The sequence below is a fragment of the Solanum verrucosum genome, unplaced genomic scaffold (genome assembly GCF_900185275.1).
Source record: "Solanum verrucosum unplaced genomic scaffold, falcon-dt-bn FXZP01000287.1, whole genome shotgun sequence".
NCBI lineage: Eukaryota > Viridiplantae > Streptophyta > Magnoliopsida > Solanales > Solanaceae > Solanum > Solanum verrucosum.
In genome coordinates, this window is record NW_026020292.1 from 1943325 (window position 1) to 1963846 (window position 20522).

The 20522-nt window shown below is 39.1% G+C and overlaps 2 protein-coding genes across 4 annotated transcripts in view; one reads left to right on the forward strand and one right to left on the reverse strand.

Moving 5' to 3' along the window:
- Positions 1 to 20522, forward strand: part of LOC125834553 (auxin response factor 8-like) — a 771942-nt gene that overhangs the window by 211094 nt on the left and 540326 nt on the right. The window lies entirely within an intron of this gene.
- LOC125834560 (uncharacterized) lies at positions 1469 to 19876 on the reverse strand. Of its 2 annotated transcripts, XM_049513703.1 has the most exons (15): positions 19726 to 19868; positions 18296 to 18420; positions 17695 to 17859; positions 17420 to 17550; positions 17112 to 17256; positions 16741 to 16988; positions 15554 to 15678; positions 5076 to 5119; positions 4040 to 4171; positions 3612 to 3689; positions 3052 to 3134; positions 2848 to 2970; positions 2289 to 2349; positions 2011 to 2190; positions 1469 to 1628 (listed from the first exon to the last, which is right to left on the reverse strand). In XM_049513703.1, the coding sequence occupies exons 1-14, from the start codon at positions 19820 to 19822 to the stop codon at positions 2023 to 2025; spliced, it is 1725 nt and encodes a 574-aa protein (XP_049369660.1). In that variant the 5' UTR covers positions 19823 to 19868; the 3' UTR covers positions 1469 to 1628; positions 2011 to 2022. The 2 variants fall into 2 exon arrangements, with proteins under 2 accessions (XP_049369660.1, XP_049369659.1); XM_049513702.1 differs by lacking the exon at positions 1469 to 1628 and having other exon boundaries at positions 1771 to 2190; positions 19726 to 19876.

Consider the following 20522-nt stretch of genomic DNA (forward strand, 5'->3'; position numbering starts at 1 on the left):
TTATAATGCAGATACATGTGTTCAAGATCATCAACAAATGCTTCATTGAGATCACTTTTGAACTTCAAATAGCTTGGGTGAGCCTCCATGCATTCCGAAGGACTTCACATTTATTTTCTAGTTAGTTGTCTTGAGATGTCGTGGGTCTTGTCCCGACATCCATCTTGAATAATAGAAGCTTTATAGATAGATAGAGTTGATCTCTTAGTATTTACTTTCCCTTGTTATGTTTTGCAAACTATTATTATTGCTTTGAGTATTTTCCAAATATTATATGAGCACTTTGAGTATACATGATTGAAATCTGTTTTAAACCACATATTGCTTGAGTAAGTCTTCCACTAAGTAGTCATCCAGTCCAAGGGTTTGCTTAAGGACCAACAATAGTTTTCGAGTGCTGGCCACGTTCAGGATGTAAGCTCAAGATGCGACAGTTTTCAATCTCACTAAACACTTTTGGGGACTAAAGTTGGAGGGGCAAACCTCCTGGCCTATATAATGTGCGGAAGTCAAATGTCGGCGACCACCTTTGCAAGTCGTACTTGTGGGATTTCCATAACAATTCCCCTCTTACAATGTGGTCTGTTGTTGTGTTTCGAAACTCAAAGAGGAAGCGATTGCGCCCCAAAATCATAGAAGTTGATTCCATGCTTGTGCTTTCAGTGCTTGCTTACCCAGCCACCATCAAATCTCTGATAGAAAGGCATTTGGAATTTCCTTCGGGAGGCGTTCAACCACGCTTTTTGCTAGTATTCATTTTGATTTCTTATTGTCGAATTTGAAATAACAAGCGAGTTGCCCTTTTTGTTGAATCATTGCAACATTTATTTTTCTTGTAGACCATTTATTGTTCTTGACAGTGTCTGAATATAAGAGACCCTCCTCTATTTTCCTGTGTAATATATTAACTGTGCGCCTTCTGGGCTTGCATTTATGAAATTCATTTTGGTAGATATGTCTATCCATCCAGAGGTTAATGACCACTCAAGGATGATGATGACAGCTCTTCTCTTACCCTGCATACTTAAAATGCTAGCTAATGTATCGACCATAATTGTAAAAATTCCTTGAGCAAAAGTACTCTGTGAACCTGTCCTGAAACTTCTATCTTCGAACTGAGTTCCCCTAGCCTTTCGATGCTTCCTTAAGAGCAAATGCTCTTGCTAATACTCATCATGTTACGACCTTGCTGTACTATTTTTCTGCCCTAGAAACTACTCTGGTAATGTAGTAAGATTTGAAGCCAACAAAATAAATGGTATCGTTCCCCATAATTGTAACAGGAAAAGAAAGGTTGGAAAAAAAGTGGGTATTGAGGGTGACTCTCACACTGGAAGGTTGCTGAAAAAGGATTCTAGGGGCCTCCATAAGTTTAACTCGGGTAATGTGCCTTGGAGCATAAAGTTTCCAAAAAAACGTGGGTACATGTTACTTTTCACGCTGTGTGTACTTCTAGCGAAGCATACTATTTTTGGGCTTTGACTGCATGATATGATTTGAGAATAATAAGGACATTGATTCCACAATTACTACAACTTACTTACACCCAACTGTGTATGGTCTTCGTGCTACGCAGCCAACTTTTTTGAATGTTTTCTGCGGGAGTTCTGGCTTCCCGAGATGAGAATCTGCTCATTGGCCAATTTAAATTCGTCAATTCAGAAAGCCAAAGCAAACATCAACTTTATAAAGTAAAAAGAAGTGCGTCTTTGCAATCAAAGCTAACTTCCGAATAAAATGAACAAGAACTACTTCAACTAAAAACTTCAGGGCTAATTTCCTATATAAAAACTGGTTGAACGCCAATCACAGAAATATAGACCAATGAACAAATTATGGGATATGGTACTGAACAAATCGTTTTCTTTCGGACATCATACATAAATGGCATATAGGTAGAACATGGAAACCTTTAGAGAAAACCATCTGAATAATTGCATCGCACCCAATGATGACTAATCACGACAGTTGTGAGTGTAGACTTTATATGTACTACAAGAGATGACATACCCAATGATGACATTATACAAAATCAAACAGAGGCTTCTTTGCAGTGGGATTCATGCTTCGCTTCTGAATTTCAATGTCAAACAGAGCTCTTTGCCTGTTCCTTGCACTATCAATGTAATCTTGGAGAGGGGGAAGCGACCCACCACTACCTTCATGTTTAGGAGCTTGACCACGAATGATCTGTAACATCCAGACACAGAGAAAGTAAAAAGAGGGGAGGGTGTCAATATCCTGTCAAGAGAAGCAGAACAAATCTATTCCAAATATATAAGTCACACCTTTGATGCCCAATGTCGTTCCGCTTGCTGACAGACATCCCTCATGTCCCGCCCAGACAATCTGTAGTTAGAAACCCAAGAGTGGTCAGCAGAACTCTCACATGTTAACTAGTATTCTCTGTCCCCATTTATGTAACAACATTTGACTAGGCACATAGGTTTTTTGTTAAAAAAAAGAGACTTCTAAAACTCGTGGTCTAAAACAAGCCATAGACATCTATGTGGGTATAAATCATCTCATTTAGGGTAAAATAGAAAGTTTAAAATTAAATTGTTTCTAAATAAGGAAGTATGACATTCTTTTGTGCACAGACAAAAAGTGGAAGTATGACACATAAATTGGACAGCGGACGTACTATCTATTACATTGATACCAAGTGAGAAAATAGAAGTAGCAAATAAGAGGGAAAATATTAACTAATAATAAAAATTAAAACTGGAAAACCACAACAGCTCCCAATATCACATCCCCCAACTCATCTGCTGAAGTTGAAAATACCAAAAATTAAGCACTTTAATTTATTTTAAGAGTGAAGCAGCTTGAAAATAAAATGCTAACCCTTCCGTGGCTCTTGCAAATTCAGATAATTCAGAGTCTGTCAAATGCTTTGCATACTGTGCGGCTATTTCCTGACGAGTCTGTTGATCAGGTAGGGGGAATGTAATCATGGAATCAAATCGGCTGGAATCAACAGGAAAATGATGAATCAGGGAGAGCCAAAGTTTCAGAAGGTATCATTTGGACATCTAAAACCTCATTTACCTAATTAAAGCAGGATCAAGGTCTTGCTTTCTATTAGTAGCAGCCACTACCACTACTTTCTTCTCCTGCTCAAATCCATCAATCTGCACCAAGTAAATTTTTAATAAGCCACCATATGAATACTGCTAATGTCATCACTTATCATATATATACAAATGGTAGAAGTAGATACACTTTCTAAATGAAGGTAAAACCAAAATAAGCATCATTTTTTCAAGCCAAATTCTCCAAGATAACCTCTGAGAAGTTATTGCTTGCTTCCTGCATCTGGAAGCTTAAATCCAGCGTTTTATCTTTCCCAACGAGTCTTTAACAATACAGGGAGAATTAGAGTCAAATATAAACCATAATAAAGCTAGGAGATGTGCTTGTTTCCACAGAGCGACTCGAGTAACAACCCCTGATGTATTATACAATACTGTACTGACAAATTTCTTGAGGAAATTACAGAATACTAAAAAATTCCCGAGGGGTACTAGACTATGTCCGAACATTGTTTCAAATATCATTTACATATATTAATGCTAATGATTAAACATATATAGGATTTCCAACAGTACCTGTCGTAATAGCACTGATAAAAGTCTGCGTGTTGCTTCATGTGTTTCGCCATCACGAGCAGTAGCAAAAGAATCAACCTGCCATATGTGTGGTTCAAAAAAGTGATACAAGGATAGCTTCCAAGGGTGTGGCCTAGTGGTTAATAAAATGGGTTGAGAACCATGAGGTCTCAGGAGCAAAGACAAAACACTAGGTGATTTCTTCCCATCTGTCCTAAGCATTGGTGGACAAAATTACCCGATACTTGTTGCTAGTGGGAGGTGGCAGGTATCCCGTGGAATAAGTCGAGGTGCGCGAGAGTTGGCCCGGACACCATGGTCATCAAAAAGAAAGTGATACAAGGATAGTGGATTTGTTGAAAGACAATTTTGACAGCTATAGAGAACTGAAAAAGAAGAATTATGTCACTGCAGTCTTCAAGGATTACCTCATCGAGGAAAACTATAGCACCATCTGGGAAATCATTGGCAAGTGAGAACACCTTCCCTAACAAACGTTCACTTTCACCATAATACTTTGACATAATAATTTCCAATGGCACATATAACAATGGGACACCCTGCAATAGCGGTAGAGAAGCTCATCAACCAATCAAAATATTGCAAAGCACCTCGAAACTACTGTTGCTGCACAGGGCAAGGTGGAAAATAATACTTGGGATAGACTACAGTCAAAACACCAATGAACCCTGCCGAAACACCACACTGTCTGTATGATTACAAGTTTTCCTGCTTTTTGGGATGGGTGTGTGAATATCTTAATTGAAGCACATTAAAGAAGACACCAGACCAGGTAAGGGACATTCACACAACCAAAGTTTCATTTCGATTGGCATTTTCATTCCACAAACTGGATCCATGCTTATTCTATATATTGTTTTTTTTTTTTTTGATGACAAGGGAAACCCGTAGCCGCTACCCTTTGGGTGCGCACAGGGGAAAACCCCCGCTCCTATGCAATAGCTCGCAAACCACATAGGAGGGGTAACCCGCACTAGGCAAACCCGGCGCGACGAGCTCGACCCAGAAGGCAAATCCCTTGCTTTCGCTGGTAGGGGTTTCGAACTTGAGACCTCCAACATGGAAGTCCCAAGCCCAAACCACTGGGCCACCCCGAAGGGTTTCTGTATACTATTTTTTGATGACCTATCCATGCTTATTCTGATACTTATTTACACTATCAGTATCATGTACTTGGTTCACTTCGTAAGATAGGTTTATTGTAGCAGACAAATGATTTCAGATTAGGACATAAATCAGTAATTTCTTGTGAATTAAGGGTTCTTAGTTATAACATCTTTAGAAAGAAAAAATGATTGAAGACCAATATGCATAATATATAATTATAGAGTCATTGTGCTCTTTATGACTAGCCTGCATATACAGGATGACCAAAAACAATAGCACAAACCAACAAAATGGTGGGATGAATCATGAAAGCTACAAAAGAGAGAACTGGCATACCGCTTGATTAGCTATAACACGTGCACAAGATGTCTTTCCAGTTCCTGAAAGAAGTACATAGATCAACAAGCATTATTAACTCCTCCGCAGAGGTGGATAATACAGGAACAAAACCACCCTCCGAATCTCCTAAATGAATTAAAATGTTCAGTTCTTTATTTTGCATAAGGGTCCAGGCAAATCTGAAATAATAGTCAAGAGACAGGACATGAGGCCATGCAACAATTTTAGTCCCCAAGGTTGCACATATTATGCAACTCCTCTAGCTACGAGTACTAGACAGTATTAACAACTTTAGTCCTCCCTCAAGAAAAGCGTTAATTTGAAATAAACATATAATATGCAAACTGAATCTGTTTTTTGCTTGAAATTAGTAAAATCTAGATAGTTTACTCCAAACCTTACTCCTGTTTTCCCCTACCCTTCACCGTACCCACACCAATTCCATACCACCCACTTTCATCACCTCTTGCATTTGCATATTTTTTATTTACTTGTATCTAATTTTTATTTTCTATTCACTTATCAATTAAATCTATCATTTTCCAACACATAATCGAGTAGTAAAGACCAAAATTACAGAAGAAATAAACACTATACAGAATTTTTTAACAAAATCAAGCCTAATCCCACCAAAAAGCAAGACAACGTTCCACTACCAACTAACATTCTACCCTAATCCGCAACCTCCATACCCCCTATCTAAGGTCATGTTTTCGGTAAGCTGAAGTTGTGTAATGTTCTGTCAAATCATCTACCCGATACTTCTTTGGCCTACCTCTACCTCTCTTCGTACCCACAATATCCCACCTCACTGGGACATCTGTATATCTCCTCTTCACATGTCCAACTATCTCAACCTTGTTTCCCTCATCTTGTCCACCACAGAGGTCAACCCCACCTTGTCTTGAATATCCTAATTTCATATATTATCTCTCCTACTATGCTCACACATCCATCTCAGCATCCTCATTTCCACAACTTGCATCTTCTGAACATGAGAGTTCTTGACTGGCCAGCACTTCGTCACTTACAACAAAGACGATCTAACCATCACTTTGTAGAACTTACCTTTTAAATTATGATGGTACTTTTTTATCACAAAAGTCTCTAGAGGCAAGCCTCCATTTCATCCACCCAGCACCAATACGATAAGTGACATCATCGTCAATCTCTCTATTTTCTTGAATTAAAAACCTAAGATACTAAAAATTCTCTCTTCGGGATAACCAGTGTATCAAGTCTACTTCCACGCATGTCTCATGTATTGCATCACTGAACTTGCACTCCAAATATTATGTTTCGGTCCTTTTCAACCTGAACTGATTAAACTCCAAAGCCTGACAGGCTCCTCCAACTTAGCATTAACTTTGTCGTGAGTCTCATCAATTAGCACTATGTCATCTGCAAATAACATACACATGACACCTCCCCTTGAATATGCCACGTCAACTCATCTATCACCAAGGCAAATAGAACAGGCAAAGCGTTGATCCCTAATGCAACCCCATCTAAATCGAGAAGTGCTCTAAGTCTCCTCCTACTGTTCTTACCCGACTTTTGGCACCATCATACACGTCCTTCATCTCCCTAATATAAGCCACCAGTACACCTTTAGCCTTAACCCATCTCTAAAAGACTTCACTCGAGTCTTTGTTATATGTTTTTTTAGGTCAATGAACACCATATGTAAGTCCCTCTTCCTTTCCCTATATTTCACCACCAGTCTCCTCCCAAGATGAATGACTTCTCTAGTTGATCGCCCCGACATGAATCTGAGTTGGTTCCGAGAAATGGACACCCCCCCTTATGTCTCTCTCCTAAACTTTCAAAGTGTGATTGCAACTTGATACCCTGTAATTATTGTAATTTTGGGTATCACATTTGTTCTTGTACAACGGAATCATTGTACTCCACCTTCATTCTTTAAGCATTTTTGTCGTCTTACAAATGACATTAAACAACCTAATCAGCCAAGTCACTCCATACTTTTCCTGTCTATGCTCTTCCAAAACTCCATCGGAATCTCATTTGGGTCCAGTCACTCCTCCCCTGCTCATCTTATGAATAGCACCCTTAACCTCCTCAATCTTAATACACCTACGGTAGCTAAAATCCCAATGTCTTCACGGAGTGCTCCAAATCACCTAACACAATGTCTTTGTCCCCTTTTTCGTTCAGGAGTTTATGGAAGTATGCACCATATTCAACTAATCAATGTCTCTTTCGGTAGCACTTTGCCTTCCTCGTCTTTGATGCACGTCACTAGATCCAACCTCTAGGACTCGAGCCTTTCTCTCTCTCTATCGCCTTAACGAGCATGTACAACTTCTTATCTTTCCCTTTGACCCGTAGTTCAACAAACTAACATCCGAAAGTTTGCCATTTTTGTCGTCGTAACCGCTAACTTCACCTCCTTCATCACCTTATAAATTTCCTTATTCGTCCACTTTTCCTCCCTGCCCTTGCTCTCCACCAACTTAGTATAACCACTTTTCTTTGCTTCAATTTAAAATAACAAAAAATGCACACTAGAAAAGAAAGTTTAGAAGGCTCAATAGATCTCTCTATCTTTCCATCTCCCCGCATGCATCAATAGGCTACATAGTTAAATTTCAAGAATTTAATGATGAGGATAAAAACAGCCAAACTCATATATGGCATTCCAAGTCATTGAACTAAAAAAAAATAAATTAAACAACACTAGTACGCAAAGATATGGTTAGCATGATCAGAAACATCAAGATAAATATAAAGAACAGGTAAAATTTGAGCATCATAATTACAACAGGTTGATTACATTGTTAGAAATATAGGAAAAGAATATTATTGAATTGTTGTTGTTTACATTATTACATTGAGACCCTATTTATAGACCCTAGAATACAATCCTTTACCAAGTAGGATACTATTTAGTATTTTTTTTTGACAAAGATACTATTTAGTATTCCTATTTCTATTTCTATTACTATTCCTTTTCTAATAGAATTGTATATACCTATTTCTATTCTAATAGGATTGTATAAACCTATTCCTATTCTAATGGAATTGTATAAACCTATTCCTATTATAATGGGATTGTATAAACCTATTCCTATTCTAATGGGATTGTATAAACCTATTCCTATTCTAACACTCCCCCTCAAGCTAGTGCATACAATTCATGTACCAAGCTTGTTACAAATGTAATTAACACGAGGACCGATGAGGGGCTTGGTGAGATATTTTCAAGTTGATCACTCGACTTCACAAAATTGACAATCAATCTCAATGTGTTTGGTCTTCTCATGAAATACTGAATTTGATGCATAATGCCGATAAAATACAGAGTGATAAAATTACAGTGTTGGAACTTCCCAAACCAAGTTTGCAAAGACTGTTTCAGACCATAGCGTGACTTACATAATCAACATACAAGGCTACTAAACTCCCCTTGAGCAACAAAATTAGGTGGTTGCTCCATATATACTTCTTCACAATGCAACGGTCGTTGCAAGTGCTCAAAATCTAGTATAAAGTATATGGATCATGTTGGAATCAATAGACGAGTCGATATTAGACGAGTCGATATTAGACGAGTCGATATTAAACAAGTCACGGAAAACTGGCCGAAACATGCTCATATGTCGGAGTATTAGATTTGATGGCTAAAAGTGGTCACAATCTAAGAAATAAAATTATATGAGTAGGGTCGGAATGATGTCATGACCCAACTAGAAAATAGAAATTATATAGGATAGTTCGAATTGATGGAACGACCCCATTGAAAAAGAGAAATAATATGGGTAGGGTCGGAATGATGGCACGACCCAGCTGAAAAAGTAAAATTAATACGGGTAGGGTTGGAATGATGGCACAACCCTACGCAAATCAGATTTGAGGAGTCACCGGAAAGACGAATGGAACTATGCAAATCAAATCTGAGGAGTCACTGAAAAGACACATGATGCTATGCAACTCAGATATGAGAAAATAGTTCGAAAAAATCCACGGTACTACACAAATTAAATATGAAAAGTAGTCCGAAAAGATGCACGGTGCTACACAAATAAGATATGCAAAAAAAGGTAGTCACCAGAAGGATGGCATGGTGCTACACAAATTAAATATGAAAAAGTAGTCACTGGCACGGTGCAACACAAATTAAATATGAAAAAGTAGTCACCGGAATGATGACACGGTGCTACACAAATTAGATATAAGAAAGTAGTCACCGGATTGATGGCACGATGCTACACAAATTAGATATGAGAAAATAGTCATCGGAAAGATACACGGTGACTGCTAACATAATCGTTGGCTAGACGGGCAGCATATATGAGTGTCACCCGTCGGCAGCGGAAGCTCTTTGATTTTCTACCAAGATCGTAGAGGCTCTGATACCATGTGAGAAATATAGGAAAAAAATATTATTGAATTGTTGTTGTTTACATTATTACATTGAGACCCTATTTATAGACATAGAATACAATCCTTTTTTTTTTTAGAAAGGTAACATTACTTCTATATATCCACAGGTATACTACATCAAAGTGTAGTCCCCCTCCAAAAAGTTTTACTTACATCATTCCTAGGATCTTCTAGTTACAACCAGTCAATAATATTAAACACATTTTCAGTATCTCCTATCACTACTTGCTTACACCAAAAATAATAAAGCCCTAGGCAATTAGTCTTTATCTTCTGGATATTGTTCTGTTTTCCTTCAAAGCATCTTTGATTCCTTTCCTTCCAAATTGTCCACCAAATGCAAGCTGGGACAATCCTCCATCTCTTCTCATTTTTTCCTGCATTTCCATCCCTGTTCCAACATTGTAGGACTTCTATAATACTCCTAGGCTTTGTCCACTTAATCTTCCTCTTTTGGATAAACATCTGCCACAATTGATCAGTCCATTTGCAGTGTAAAAAGAGATGGTTGACTGTCTCCACCTGCTCTTCACATAGATAGCAACTAGAGCGTAGATTGGGTTTCCTCTTGTTTAAGTTCTCATGTGTCAAGACTGCCTGCTTTGCCAAGAGCCATGTGAAATAATTCACCTTGTAGGGAATTTCTGTTTTCCAGATCATCCTCCAGGGCCATCCTGCATGCTGCTCCTCCGTAGACCTGAGTTCTCTGTATGCTGATTTTACAGTGAACTCTCCCCCTCTCTCCCCCTTCCATACTAGTCTATCTTCCTCTCCTGTCAGATTGGTAGCCATTTGCATTGTATCATGAAATCTTGCTATGGTTGTCATCTCCCAATCATTTAGTCCCCTTCTTAGACCCAGGTTCCACCCTTGTCCTGTCCATAACTCTGCCACTGTTGCTTCTTGTCCTTGGCTCAGACTATGTAGTACAGGGAAGGCATGTTTGAGTGCTTCCTGTCCACACCAAATGTCATTCCAAAAAGCTACTTTTTCTCCATTGCCCACCTTGCAGCTTGTTCTCTCTTTGACCAGCTGCCATAGGTTCCTGATAGACCTCCATACACTACAATTGTAAGGGTTGGTGACCACCTCTGTCATCCATTTATCCTCCATGCCATATTTTTCTATTATTACTTCCTTCCATAGAGATACTTCTGGTGAGACAAATTTCCACAACCATTTCATCATCAAACTCTTGTTTTGGGTTTTCAGCTCTCTGATATTGAGTCCACCCCCTCTCTTACTTACCAGCAGTTCCTTCCATTTGACCAAATGGTACTTTCTTTTATCTTCGCTTCCCTGCCATAAGAAGTTCCTCTTAATCGCATCCAACCTCTTGGTTACCTTGGCTGGTATAGGGAATAATGACATCATGTACGAGGGAAGGGCATCCAGGACACTGTTAACTAGAGTTAGTCTGCCACCTGACGATAAATATTGACACTTCCAGTTTGCAAGCTTCCTTTCACATTTCTCAATTACTCCACTCCATATTTCTTTTGACTTGCTCTTAGACCCCAAAGGCATTCCCAAGTAGGTTGTTGGTAATTCACCCACTTTCCCTCCTAGTGTATTGGCTAGGTCTTCAATATTTATCACTGTGTTGACTGGATAGATGAAACTCTTGCTCCAGTTTATGTGCAGACCTGAAACAGCCTCAAAAATATTGAAGATGACCCTCAAAATCAGCATCTGCTCCTCTACTGCATCACAAAAAACTAGAGTGTCATCTGCATATTGTAGATGAGTAATCTCTAGATTATTTCTTGTATTATTTCCCACTTGGAAACCTCTGATCCATCCCTTTACTTTTGCTGTCTGAAATAAGTTGTTTAGTCCTTCCATGGCTAAGATAAAGAGAAAAGGGGATAAGGGGTCCCCTTGTCTCAGACCTCTGTATGACGAGAAGAAGCCACATGGGCTTCTATTGATCAGAATAGAGAATTTCACTGAGCTTATGCACTGTCTAATCCATTTTAGCCATTATGTTCCAAATCCCATCCTTTGTAACAGATTCATCAAAAAGTTCCAATTCAAATGATCATATGCCTTCTGGATATCCAGTTTACATAGGATCCCTGGTTTCTTGTCTCTCTCTCTGAAATCTACACTTTCATTGGCTATCAATACTGCATCCATGATCTGCCTATTCTTGATGAAAGCCATTTGTTGTCTATCCACTAGCTTATGTATCACTTTTTTCAGTCTTTCGGCCAAAAGTTTTGCAATTATCTTGTACACTCCTCCTACTAGACTTATTGGTCTGAAGTCATTTAGTTCCACAGCCCCCGTCTTCTTGGGTATCAAGGTCACAAAAGTAGCATTTATACTCTTCTCAAATACCCCTTCCTCGTGGAAGTTTTGAACTGCTGCCACCACTTCTTTTTTGATGACTTCCCAACACTGGCTAAAGAAAGCCATGGAGAAACCATCTGGGCCAGGGGCCTTGTCCCCGGCACATGCTTTGATGCCTTCTAGGATTTCTTGTGCTTCAAAAGGGGCCATCAGTTGGTTATTGTCATCCTCATCAATCGTAGGGCACCCTATCATTTCTAAGTCTGGTCTCCAGTCCTCAGTTTCAGCATATAACTTCTCATAGTATTCTGTGATCTCCTTTTGTATCTCAGCAGGCTCAGTCAATAGCTCATCTCTGACTTTAATCTTATCAATAGTGTTGACTCTTCTATGTGCATTTGCTGTTTTGTGGAAGAAGCTTGTATTCCTATCCCCCTGTTTAAGCCATACTGCCCTAGATCTCTGTCTCCATGCTGTTTCCTCTTTTTTAGCCACCTCCTCAAACTCAGCAGTAAGAGCCAATTTGGAAACTATCTCCTCTTCCTCCAAAATTCTCTGGTCCTGTATCATTTCAAATTCTGCTAATTGGTTTAGTACGAATTGCTTCTGTTGACTCAAATTGCCTTGCCTGGTCTTGCTCCACTCTTTCAACTTAGCTTCGCTACCAGTACAAAGTCTGGTTTTCCATGGAAGCGAAAAGACTCCCACCAGGTCTTAACTCTATCATTAAATCCATCAGTAGTCAACCACCAATTTTCGAACTTGAAATATGATTTGGTTGTCCCCCATTCTCCACATTGTAGCATTAATGGGGAGTGATCTGAGACCATTCTCTGTAAGACAGATTGTTTAATGTTCCTGAAATTTGAGTCCCATTCTTCAGAGATCAGAAACCTGTCTAGTCTTGCTGCTGTGAAGTGTCTGTCCCCTCTTCTCCAAGTGAACTCTCCCCCTGCTAAATCTAAGTCCATTAATTCCATGTCTTCAATGAACTCTGATAGCTCTGTCATTGCCCTGTTGATTCTGTTACAGTTGTACTTCTCAGAAGGATACCTCACAGTGTTGAAATCCCCACATAGGACCCCAGGGCCCGTGAATAGACCTCTTGCTGCCCCTAGCTCCCACCAAGTTTCTTCCCTTTCTGCTCTATCATTCGGGGCGTAGACACCTGTTAGATGCCATTTAAAATCCAGATTCTTCCCAGAGAAACAAACAGAAACTGAAAATGCACCCACACTACTCACCTCCCCATCCCATCTTCTTTTATCCCACATAATTACTATGCCTCCCCTCGTCCCACTAGCTTCAAGTTGCACGTAATCTGCCCACCTACTACCCCAGATTTCCTTAACTTTATTAGCAATCTCCCCCTCCATTTTTGTCTCTTGAAAACATACCACATCTGCTTTCCAAGTTCTTATCATGTTCCTGATAATACTCCTTTTCCTCCTACAATTCAGCCCCCTCACATTCCATGACACAATGTTTAAATTCATTGATCCATAATGGCCAAAACCCCCCCTTTACTTCTAGTACCATTGCTATAGAACTTAGAATCCAGTTGCAACCTTTTTAGTTCTAATAATCCTTTCCTCTTGCCTGTTGTTTGTTTACTCTGTTCCCCCCTGTTTCCTTGTTTATTGCTATCGATCTTCATCAACAACTCCTTCGCCTTTTCCTCACACCCTTTGAAATTAACCCCGAATTCTGAGCTTAGTTTGGTTATATTTTGTTGCATCCAGTCCGAACTGCTCATGTCTTCTTCTGGAAATTGGATGCCCAATGGAATAGCTTCCTCTGTACCTCCGTCTAAATTCTCCTCCTCCAGTGGTTGAAACATTACCGTTATACTCTTCTCCCCCAATTCTTCTCTATCCGTGACTGCCATCTCCACACTCTGTCTCGCGACTTCCAGCTCCCCTCGGTCTCTATTTCATTGTGTGATCTGGCGTTGAAATTTGTTTTCCTTTGCTATGTTTGCTGATATCTCGATATTTATTATGTCTACAGGATAGGTAATTGATGTTTGGGCTCTAGAATTTTCCACAACAATTGGGTCCAAAAATTTTTGGCCCAAAGTCTTTGGGCCCAAAAATTCCTTTTGACCTAGCTTTTTCTTGCTATACACATTATTTTCCCCTCCTTTAAATCTCAGGCCCACTTGCATGCGGGACCCCTCACTTGAAGTCCCCACGTGCCCATCTACCTTTTTCGCAGGTTGTGCCTCCTTTTTCTTCTGCAAAAGCTGATCCTGGGTATTGACCACTGGGTATTTGCCTTTCTCCTCTCTCCTCTCCTCTGATAATCTTACTGTGACTGGAGCTTCACACCACACCGGAATGGTGTAAGTGAAGCCATCGCAGGTTACTTCTACTTCTCTGGGAATCCTCTCCCCATCACCTCGTACTTTGATTCTGGCCCAATGAAGGTGATTCTTGAGAGAAGTCTCCTCCTCCGTCTCGATAAAGCCTCCACAGATGTCACCGATCTCCTTGAAGACTTTTTGTGACCACAAATTCATATGTAAACCCAGCAACCTAATCCATACCCAATCTCTCCTTATCTCCGCCGGCCAGCAGCCTATCGTTGGTTTCCACCATTCGAGCCCCAACTTCATCTTCCTCCAGATCCATTGACCATTTAATACATGCTCTGCTGCCACTTTGGATGGCAACTCAAACATAAAATACCCATCATTCATGGCATACACTTTGACTTGTATCGCCAACTTCCACGAATTACAAGCCCATCTTCTTACATCGTTCAAACTGGGGGTTTCGTCTGCTTGGCATTGAAATTTTCCTACGATGCACCTATTCAAGAGATCATTAACTGGCTGCGATTCACCACCTGTGATTCTTACTTTGTTCGCTGTACTCTGTATTTCGGCCTTCTCTGTTGCCTCCGTCATCCATCTATTTTGGAAGAGGGCTTCTTTGTAAGACTTGTGAAGCTGTTTTCTGTCCTTCACTACTGTCCCCTGTGTTTTGATTGGCTCATAAATGAACCCAGCAATCTTGTGAGCTATATTCCCCCAGCCTCCATTGGGTGTGGACTCCGGAGTTATTATGACAGACTTGTTTTGACCTTGTAATGCTATGAAGCTGATGTATCTTCCACTTTCATTGTATTTAAGAGTGCAATAAAACTCTGCAAAGTGGTCCTTCAGGTTCCACCTCTTTACTGTCCTTCCGTGTACCTTTGAAGCTTCAATAAATACTGCAACTACCCATTTCAGGACTTTAATGCTAACTTTCACTCCTCTCATCAATTTTCTGCTGCGCTCCACCCATTCAAACCATTTTCCAACCTCATCTTTGCATCTCGTAATGTCATAGGACTTGAACCCTGCATTGTAAAAGATGATATCCTCCCCTATTGGGTGTGGTCCGGCAGCTTTGCCGGATCCACCCATCTGAAATCTAGAGTTTGAATAATTTAAGCTAAAAGCTGACAGACCTCGATTAAAGTGCCTGAGAGCATTTTTTCTTTGTGCCCTTATACTTCTTTACCAAGTAGGATACTATTTAGTATTCCTATTTCTATTTCTATTACTATTCCTTTTCTAATAAAATTGTATATACCTATTTCTATTCTAATAGGATTGTATAAACCTATTCTTATTCTAATGAGATTGTATAAACCTATTCCTATTCTAACATACATAAATACAAATATATATACAAGAGCACCGGAACAACATATGACTTTGAATGAGCGGCTCCACACTGAATAGAAATAAGCCTTCAACATTCAGGTATAGGGGGTCAAACCTGGTGGACCTTCAAATAAGACTGCCCGGGGCCTGTTCGTCTCAAATTTGCGTCGGGTCCCACGAGCAATATCATCATATACTTCAGGACTTTGCAAAGCTAGCAGTATTGTATCTTCGATTTCCCTAGACATTAGAAAATCAACTAAAGGTGATCACTTCAAGACAATGAAGATAGTATTCTTGACAGAGGTACCATTTATCAGTAAACTTGTACCAATAAAGTATATACTATTATTTTATTTGGTTTCCCACCCGGTGTCTATTACCCACATTGGAGCCCGACTAAATCCGAACTCACACTGGAAAGTCCCACATTGGGGGGTAAAGCGCTCCCTAATATGGATGACTCCGTACTCGAGGGGACTCGAACCCGAGACCTCTTGGTTAAGGATGAAAGAGTACTTACCACTCCACCACAACCCTTGTTGGTGTATATAATACTATTGAAGTCAATGTCAATTTATAATGAAACAAACTACACCCAAGTTACTACAAATGTTTCATGAATTGGTCATCCAGTCAATCCCAACAAACAATGGATGTGCAGTATCATAAATGCCAAGAACTAAAGATTTTCTTTTCTGCTTGAACAAAGGGGTTTGAACAAGAAGTTAAAAGGAGACTTTGGATACAATTCCTGCTTGCAGTTGGTGTTTTATATGGAAAGAACTAAACATAATATGTTTTGAAGATGAACAGAACTCTGTAATAAAAGTAAAATCTGAGTGTATTATGTTGGTATCTTTTTGGTGTAGATAAAAATGGGTAAATGAAGCTGAAACACTCCTAAAGTTCATAAAATTGTTTGTATAAGCAGTCAAATTTTTTCCTCTGTTCTCTTTGTGTAATCTTTTGGGTGTAACCACAGCACTTTCTTAGTGCTCTTTTTTTTTTACATCAATTCTTGTAACTTTTTCAGAAAACGAAACAAATTTTCCTCTTTTACTTACTTCCATCTCACCCTTCATCTTTTCAACAAACCATAAGTTTATATAGCAAGACGCATCTCCATAGTCTACATAATACATATTATCTACCTTTCAGGGAAAAGAAAGACTAATCTAAACTCCCATATTTTATCTCCAGTTTAACATTAGGTTAATGGAGAACAAGATAAATGCTTTATCTTAAAGCAGGGTTTGTAGAAAATGCAGAGATGTGATGATTCAAAGCAGAGCCAGTTACCGTTTCTGTTGATTATATCCAGCAATATTCTCCCAGGCAATATTAGCTTTTGGATTACCACTAGTGGACACATTAATGCCAAAGATTTTCACTCCCATAGACTCGAGAGTAGTAACTGTTTTATCTGCAGAAGGAACTCCTTTTGATCTGAAGTCCAATGCTTTTTGTTGTCCTGCAAATTGTAGCACATATGCCAAAGCATCAAGCTCCTCATCAGTAAAGCTCACGGGCTTCATAAACTCAACTTCCTGCCATAATTGAAACTCTCATTATTTTCCAATATTTGGTGGGTTGTAGTTTGCAAGCCAGAGGAAGCACAGTAATCAAGTGATTCAAACAAAATGGTGGTTCAAAAGTTACAGGAAATGTACAGCTTTGTCGGCGCTAATGAGTGGACGAAATATGAGAATGCATAAATCTTCGTCAAAAGGATTTGTATCCCTTCCACCAGCCTGCTCCCCTGCAGTTCCATTTTTCGTTTGGGGGCGGCTAAGTGCCAGTTTCCAGGCAACCCCACTGCAACGGTCAGAAAAAACTTTAAGGAGACTAGGGACATTCAATTGATGAAGAAAACAAGAAAGGTTATGAATATCAAAGAACATTTTAAATTTTCCAAATGACATGAACTGTACTATTGGTGCAAAATGATCAGACATCGTCAAAGCAGTGCTCAACTAACCTGTCCCAAGCGTGTAACATCATATTTGATGATGCACTAGAATCTTCAAGTTTTACTCCAAGGCATGAAACAAGGCTTGCAATTAGGTGCGGAATTTCACAGGTTGGAGGAACTTGGAACTTGATAGTGACCTGCTAGAATGAAAACCCAACCATACCCCACAATCAATCTATTCCTCTCGAAAAGTAAAGTTAGAGCTTAAAGAAAGTACCAACAACTCAAAGCAAACAAAACTTTAAGCTTCTATTATCTAGAAGGAAAAGCAAGAGGATAACCTTTTGACCCTTAACGGCAACAGTAAAACGAGGATAAGAACCATACTTCACTCCTTTGCTCTTGAGCAAGTTCTCTAATCTGAGTCTCTCCCTTTTTGCTGTTTCTTCAAGGGGGTTGTGGCTTGGAATTGGAAGAGAATCATAAGGCGGAACTTTCGCACCGGCCTATAGAAGAGCAAGTTAAATCAGTACTGGTTCTCACATTTTTTTTATTTTGTCAACTTAGAACACCAAATATCTTATTAGTGACTAGCGCATTTCCTGCATTCAAAAGGATTATCATCTGCACCTATGTAAGCTTACATGATTTAGAGAGGTATGCTTGACTAATCATAATTACAGAGTGACACGTCATGACAATATAAACACCTAAAAGGGCATCCCAGTGCACAAAGCATACCACGTTAGCAGGGACTGGTAAGTGCTGCACCCCAAGGGATGTGATGTAGACAACCTAACCTAATGCTTGCATTAGTGGCTGCTTCCACGGATCGAACCCGTGAGCTATATGTCCCAAGGAGACAACTTTATCGTCCAAGGTTCCCCTTCCAGAAATATAAGCACCTATGGACAAAAATTAACATCAATAGCGCATGCTGACCTCATCAGAATCTGCATAGGCTACATTCAGAACTCCAACTCCAAGCAGTCCAGCTAAAATGGCAGGAATAGTAGTTGAAGGTACTGATCTTGAAAAAAATGTACGTCGGTGACACCCAAAAATTCCTGTAACACAAATTCTATTAAGAAATCTGTGAATTTCGGTAGCACTTCCAAACAGACCGGACATTTCCCCAAGCCTCACTATATTCCATTTCTTCCTGAATAAAGAGATTGCAGTAAACCCTGACCACTCAACAAAGAGAGTAGAATAGATAGATATGTATATATACAAGTAAATACCCTTTGCAGTACATGCAATGATCTGCAGACCTAAGATGCAGGCCAAGTGGCTACATACTATAATTATAACTACACCTCAATGCAAACTAGCTGACTTCGGCTTGATGAATTCTCCATGTCCATTCCACTCTAATTGGGTTCGCTTTGTTGTAATACTCAATATATCTGTTAAGAGAGATACAGATTTTCTAAAACTAGAGATTTTCCAAATTTCACACTTATCCTTAGACTAACTACACCTCTTGTAGTTATAGTGTTCTCCAGTCTTGACACTTCACTTAGGTCTATCATAAACTCCAGTATCTCGCGTTCAGCATAGTACAAGATGATGTTAATGTTATTGTGAATTAAAAGCTGGAATTCATCAGAAAGAAGGTACAGAACATATGATGAGCCCAACTCAAAAGTGATTACCTCAGTTATGTCACATTTGTGAATTGCCACTGGACATGCTAGTCATATCTCATTACCCATAAGATTTGTAGTATGACCATGCCAAATAGTTTTAAAGCATCTCTTTGCATCATTAGGTCCATACGAACTTATCCTTTTTTCCTCTGTCCTTCAGATTCGACTTTGATAACCTATTGAATTTCACACTTATCCATGTAACCAGCTTGGCTTCAAATGTGTGTTCTTACACGCATTCTTATAACCACTAAACAATCATTTTACATGTCCATGTTCTTTGCTTTTAGCATAAAGAACAATGAAAGGAAAGAGATAATCACTAGAATCATATTTGAAATGCCCCATCTCTAACAACCTTAGGTCTAGGGTTTAGGATCAAAATTCAACAGCAGTCTCAGTGCCAGGATTACAGCTATCACAATCTACCACACTCTACTTGAATATACACAATTTACAGAGTCATAGCTTATCAAACTTAACTTGCAATAAGTAATCAGGCAGTTCTTATTATCAATAAATTTAAAAAACAGAGGAACTTGGGCAGTTAAGCCTATGGGGTAATTAAACAGAGTCCGTCCCAAATGCATGGTCACATGTGTACTCACCCAGATTACACAAAATTGTCGTAAGGGATTAGTTAAAACTAATACGAGCAGATTAATCCATACTACAGCCTATATATGAACAAAATGCGCAAGCAGAATTCATAGAGCATACCATTGTGCGGAAGGTTAGGAGATTGATAAAGGGAAGGAGAAGCTAGGGTTCTGTAATGAGAGTGAAGAGCTCTGGCAAGGCGCCTTATTGACGCCATAATTGAAGTGCAATCTCCGTGGGAATGGAAGAGCTTTTCTTCTGGCGACTCTCTATGTAAGTTGGGGCTCAGTATAATAGAAAAAATTCTCCGTGACGCGCCTGATAATTCCTCAGCGGTTCAGTCGGTCTTTTTTCCATTTTTCGTGGGGTTTTTTGTCCAAGTTTTAAAAAAATACATATATATTATTATCAAATAACGAAATTGCAAGATAAGTAATATTGACAAATAAATAAGTAGAATAAATATTGAGAAGTTGAAAAACAAAAAGAAAAAAAAAGAGGAAATATTATTTTTCTCGAACTTGATGAATACATGAAGAATTTGTAATGAATCTATCGTATGAGAAATGGACTTCAAGAAACAATGTTAATCGGTATACAATTCAAATTAGCAAACCAGAAATAATAAAAGATGAAAAGAAAAACACAAAGAACTATCCGAATCCACAGAACCCACTGTGTGCCCTTAAAAAATTTAATCCCCTCAAGTACCCGAGGTTGCAGATTAATTACTCCCAAGATAAAACGGATTAACCATTAAAGAAGTAATGGTACCTCAAACTTCGATAATTTCAACGAACTCAAAATGACAGCAACGAATCACACACACAGACACAATCGATCGATTTTGTTTTGTAAGAAATGTATGCAAAAGAAGGGAAGAATTCGATGCAGAAAAATAAGAGAAAACCTCTCTA

What these genes read in the sequence shown, in the direction of transcription:
- LOC125834560 (XM_049513703.1), bottom strand. Translation starts at nt 19,822, where the DNA reads ATGGCGTCAATAAGGCGCCTTGCCAGAGCTCTTCACTCTCATTACAGA. An exon ending in CCTATGCAGATTCTGATGAG is followed by an intron (nt 17,860 to 18,295) that starts GTCAGCATGCGC and finishes GCTCTTCTATAG; the next exon opens with GCCGGTGCGAAAGTTCCGCC. An exon ending in GTGTTATAGCTAATCAAGCG is followed by an intron (nt 4,172 to 5,075) that starts GTATGCCAGTTC and finishes CCGCTATTGCAG; the next exon opens with GGTGTCCCATTGTTATATGT.